Source organism: Pelophylax lessonae (assembly GCF_965119305.1).
Source record: "Pelophylax lessonae genome assembly, chromosome: 12".
In the NCBI taxonomy this organism is placed as follows: Eukaryota; Metazoa; Chordata; class Amphibia; order Anura; family Ranidae; genus Pelophylax; species Pelophylax lessonae.
The window spans coordinates 41591037-41596652 of record NC_138779.1 but is presented as its reverse complement, the minus strand read 5'-3'; the positions used below and the strand labels follow the sequence as shown (position 1 = coordinate 41596652).

The 5616-nt window shown below is 39.6% G+C and overlaps 1 protein-coding gene across 1 annotated transcript; it reads left to right on the top strand.

Annotated features, from left to right (window-relative positions):
• Positions 1–738: 738 nt before the first annotated feature.
• LOC309568850 (olfactory receptor 8H3-like) lies at positions 739–4868 on the top strand (the record flags this gene model as incomplete). Its single annotated transcript, XM_082274635.1, has 2 exons — positions 739–751; positions 3913–4868. The coding sequence occupies 2 exons, from the start codon at positions 739–741 to the stop codon at positions 4866–4868; spliced, it is 969 nt and encodes a 322-aa protein (XP_082130761.1).
• Positions 4869–5616: the final 748 nt, after the last annotated feature.

The window sequence follows — 5616 nt, the reverse complement described above, 5'->3', positions numbered from 1 at the left end:
TACTAAAGGTATGTTTGATTGTCTCAATTAAAAATTCTAACCAAAATTATACTGAATAGTCTGGGAAAAGATGGTAGTTCTTGGTGATCCCTGTAGCATTGAGGATAATATAGGTTGGATATCAATTGGTAGGATTTAAGTCTCCTATCTCTATCTCCAATAAAATGGTATTCTGTACTTAGTACCCCTGGCATGTATACAAAACACTTTTTTATTGCAGTTGAATATACTTTAAAAATGATTAAATTAATTTGCAAGTAGTAAAAGTACATATTTAGATTGCCCTTCTATATTGGTAGCAGTAGGATTCAGTGTGCTTTCAGAGAACATGCTGACATGAGGAGAGAGTGAACACAGCTGATGATTTAAGGTGTTGCTCCTCGTCGCCCAGAAGGCTAGAGTTGGGGAGGTGACACCATTATATTCCTTAATTATAATGGATAAAATGGTGTCATTCTTCTGGTTGTGCTGTCTATCAGGGGGGTATGAATGACAAAGGTGGTTGGACAAAGTTACAAATCCTTTGGTAGAGATTAGCTCACATATGTGCATTTTCAATTTATGGGTAAGCAATATCCTCAGATTTTAGTGCTTGCAGCAATCAAACTATTAATGTTCCATTTGACCGCGCTGAAAACATGTAAACCTTATCCTTACAATGGTGGTTTCATCATCATTGTACCATGACTTTTGGCAAAAAATTGAGGGAATAAAAACTTTCACTTTTGGTCATTGATAATGGCCACCTACAGTATGTGGGTCTGCATAAATCAGAATGTGTACCACAAATAGGTAAATACTGTTACTGGCCAGCTTGCACATCAAATAGGCAGATCAGGAGTGCAGTCCGGCCCATCCAAAACCAACACAATAATTAATATACCAAGATGACTGCTCAAGTGACCCTGCTATAAAGTTTTCTTTATTTGAAAATGGCACGGGTTAAAAGTTCTAACGGTGGCCACACACTTATTGATAGCATTACTCAATTGATCATTCAGTGCAACTAAATTGATTGGATTGAATACAAAACACAAACCAGTTGATTAAACATAAGAACCAAGAATACATTATCTTTTGGTGGACGGTGAAGGAGAGGGGGAGGGAAGCATCTTGACTGCTTTCGACTCCTTCTTCCCTTCTTCAATTTTCTTATATTTTCTCTCTCTCCTCTTATATACACTCATAATCTTGGTTGAGTGGCTACTCATTGACTATTTATATAATATTTCGCTATACAAGGCTCTTGGACACTAAATTGTGCACTTTGGCAGACAATGGCTATATCCTTTCTTCCAATTTGACGAGTACTACACAACATCCAACACCATTAGGCCTCTCAAGTGGAAAGAGGGGTCTTTTCATCGACAATCCTGTAGCTGAGTCACTCCATGATAGACTTTGTCATTGTTTATTAGGATATGTTATCTGATATTGGTTGTATTGTTTGTTGATAATTTTTTATATGACTACCTCCTAATGTTAGGTGGTCATGTGTTCTACCTCTTTTTGTAAAATTTATTTTTTTTGGAAAACTAATAAACAGATTAAAATCTAAAAAATATCACAAAACAAAAGACCCTCTAGTTGATTAATTAAGTGATCTCTTGACTGATTTCAAATCAATTGCCTGCAGCAGAGTATTGTTGGTTGTTTTACACCAGTTGGAAAGATACTGTAGGTATGTCTTCTTACCAGCCAGATGGTGCGAGATATGTTGCTGATTGCCCTTCTTTTTTTTATTAGAAAACCCCGGAATACACCCACAGGAACAGAAAACTACATCATAACCATTGCAGTTCAACTAGAAATAAAAGGGATAGTTAAGATTTTTTTTTTTTCGTTTACTTACCTTGATATTGAAAAAAATATACTCACCTTTCTTCCACTTCCTCCATCTGCGGGCGTGGCCCACGCCGTCACTTCCTCTTTGCATTGATTCCTGGTAGCTGAACGTCATCGCTCCCAGGAATTAATGCACCGGCCCCGCTCGTCAGTTCAGGTGCGGGCGCATCATTCCCTGCTAAACAGCTTCTGGGCATAACCAGAAGCTGTGGAGGGATGACGCGCCCGCACCGGAAGTGATGGCGGGGCGATACAGGCGCATTCTGGGAGAAGAGGACACGGAAGAGGACGCAGAAGAGGACGTGCTGGCTTCAGCTGCCCACATCCGAGATGGCAGTGCCGGAGAAGAAATTTTCAAGGTAAGTATTTCTTCTAAAAGGTAAGTGTGACCCGGGGCAGTACAGAGGCTATCCATTGTGGAATGTACTAGTCCTGACTGTCCCAGGGGTATTTTTAGCTAAATTTCACCCCCGAGGCCGGAACTCCGCTTTAAGTTGGCCTTGCACTTGTTTAGTTTTAATTCAACATTTTGTTTGTTTTTTACCCCTTCCTGCCCACCTTGGCATCCCTTTAAACAGTCCTGAAAGCACTCGGGTGGAAAGGATCAGCAAACTTGTGACCACTGTGCAGGGCCCAGACAAGGGGTGGGCAAGAAGGGCGGCAGCACTGCCAGTGTGATCGGAAGCAAGTCCCTCCGGCTACCGATCTTCACTCTGGACTGAGAACTGTCTTTATCAGCACATAGTGAGCATGCTCTCTGCACATAAACCTCACCTGCCCAGCAATGCATATGTGCGGTGGCAAAACGGTGGATTTTAACACCCACACGACACACATATGGGGTGCTGGGGGACTGATGTCTATGTGTTGAGAGCGCGCTCACTATGTGTTAGGCACTTGTAAAGGGGTTAATATTCGATTTTGGAATTAATTTAAATTCCCGAAAAATCACATTCACTGTTAAAACGTTCTTAAAGTGTTACTAAGGCCCATTTCACACTTGTGCGACTTGTACTGCGACTGGGACTGAAAAGTCACATGACAAGTCGTACTCCATGATTTCTAATGACTACCGTTCATATCTGTATGACTTCAAGTTGCACTACTTTGGGCCAATTTTAATGCTTTTTGAGGTCCATAGACATAGGCAATGGGTCAAGTCCAGTCAAAATTGCGTTAAAATCATGTGACTTTTAGGTCGCATAAGTGTGAAAGGGGCCTTAACCCACAACAGTAAAATCAGTCTATTTATGTAGTAAAGCATGCTTGCTATATTCACTGTGGAACCTAAGGGGCTAATCCTCTGCATTTTGTAAAAAAAGTTGTTTGATCCTGTCTTCTCTGACCCTCCTCTTCTTCCACTGTCCCCAATCCATATGCTGAAAGAGCAGAGCCTTCAGAGGCACTCTGCACATGCTCAGTTTGATGTGTGTTGCTAGAGAGTTTGCATTTTTTTTTTTCTTGGGAGGGTGCACTTGATTGGCACAGTGCCAATCAGCACTGTCCAGACAGAGGGTCAGGGGGTCCTGCAGCCTCATAGGACCATTAGAGCAGAATACAAACTTCTCCTATAAGCTTTAACCAGACACTGATAGAAGTCATAAGACTGCTATATACTGCTGATGAGAAAAAGTATTTAGCAGTTTATATTTACTAAAACAATTGCATTTCCATACTCTTTGTACTGTAGGAGACCAGACATAGTGATAGTGAATGCAGGCTCCTGGGTTTAGTAAGACTTTAAAGCAGAGGTCTTCAAACTATGGCCCTCCAGTTGTTCAGAAACTACAATTCCTATCATGCCTAGTCATGTCTGTGAATGTCAGAGTTTTACAATGCCTCATGGGATGTGTAGTTCCGCAACAGCTGGAGGGCCGTAGTTTGAGGATCCCTGCTTTAAAGCAAAAAAAAAAAAAAAAATCAGTTGAAATTCTGCAAGCGTATGGCTAGCTTTGATCACCAATTGCTGGATGCATGGCCACCATCAGAACTTTTTTTTAGAAGTATCACAGTGAACAGCCATCTCTACCTATTGTGTCTCTACTGTGTATTATCTTGTATTTGCAGAAACAGCTGCTACAATGGCTAAGAAAAATCAGACTATGGTATCAGAATTTATTCTTGCTGGTCTTTCCGAAGATCCAGAACTTCACATTATATTTTTTATTGTACTTCTGTGGATTTATGTCATTACAGTTCTTGGAAACCTGTCCCTTATTATTGCCTATAGATTTAGTCCCAAACTCCAGACTCCTATGTACTTTTTTCTTGCCAACTTCTCCTTCCTAGATATATGTTACATTTCATCCACTGTACCCAAGATGTTGTCCAACTTGCTGTCAGATACGAAAACCATCTCATTTTACGGGTGCATCTTACAATTGTACAGTTTCGGAGTGTGCGGTGGAACAGAGTGCTATGTACTGGCAGCCATGGCGTATGATCGATATAATGCCATATGCCATCCACTGCTGTATACCACCATCATGAACAAAAAGACTTGTCTTCAGCTCATTGCCGGCTCTTGGATTATTGGCAGTGCCAACATTTTCATACACACAGTCTTGACCTTCCAGTTGCCTTTCTGTGACAATAAGATAATGCAGGTATTTTGTGATATCCCTCCTCTATTAAAACTCTCCTGTATTGACACCTGGACCAATGAAATTGTCATATTTTTAACAAGTGGTCTTGTTATACTTTGTTCATTTATATTAATTCTTTTATCTTATGTAAAGATCATATCATCAATTCTGACCATCCACTCAACCACGGGGATGAAGAAAGCATTTTCTACTTGTACTTCCCACTTAATAGTGGTAACAATATTTTACGGGTCGATCATGTTCGTGTACCTAAAACCTAAATCGAGTTATGCCACACATCAGGATCAAATAGTGGCCGTCATGTACACTGTGGTGGCACCATTGTTAAATCCTTTTATATATAGTTTAAGAAACAATGAGGTTAAAAATGCTCTTGTGAAGATAGCCAACTCCATGTGGCGAACTGAAAAGCATTAAGTGATTGCCAAAAGAAACCAATCAGGTTTCAACTTTTATTTATTTATTTTTTAAATTAACAAGGATTCTGATTGGTCTCCCTGGGCAAGAACTTAAATTTGTGCTCATTTTCTCCTTTCATTTTATTTCTTCTGCACCTGATTATGAGGATCTTTACCCATTTCTGGACCGGAAGGATTTGCCCCCTTGATGACCAGGCCATTTTTTGCGATTCTGCACTGTGTTAATTTAACGGAAAATTACGCAGTCGTGCGACACTGTACTGAGATAAAATTGATGTCCTTTTTTCCCCACAAATAGAGCTTTCTTTTGGTGGTATTTGATCACCTGTGCGATTTTTATTTTTTTGCGCTATAAACAAAAAAAGAGCGACAATTCTGAAAAAACAAAACAAAACAATATTTTTCACATTCTGCTATATAACATTCCCAAAAAAAATGTAAAAACCAAAATTTTCCATCCTTTTAGGTCAATTTGTATTCTGCTACATATTTTTGGTAAAAAAAATCGCAATAGGTGTATTTTGATTGGTTTGCGCAAAAGTTATCGTGTCTACAAAATAGGGTAAAGATTTATGTCATTTTTATTTATTTATTTATTTTTTATTTTTACTAGTAATGGCAGCGGTCTGCGATTTTTAGCCGGACTCCGACATTGCGGCTGACAGATCAGACCCCTAACTGACATTTTTTACACTTTTGGGGGGACCAGTGACATTACTACAATAATCAGTGCTAAAAATATGCAC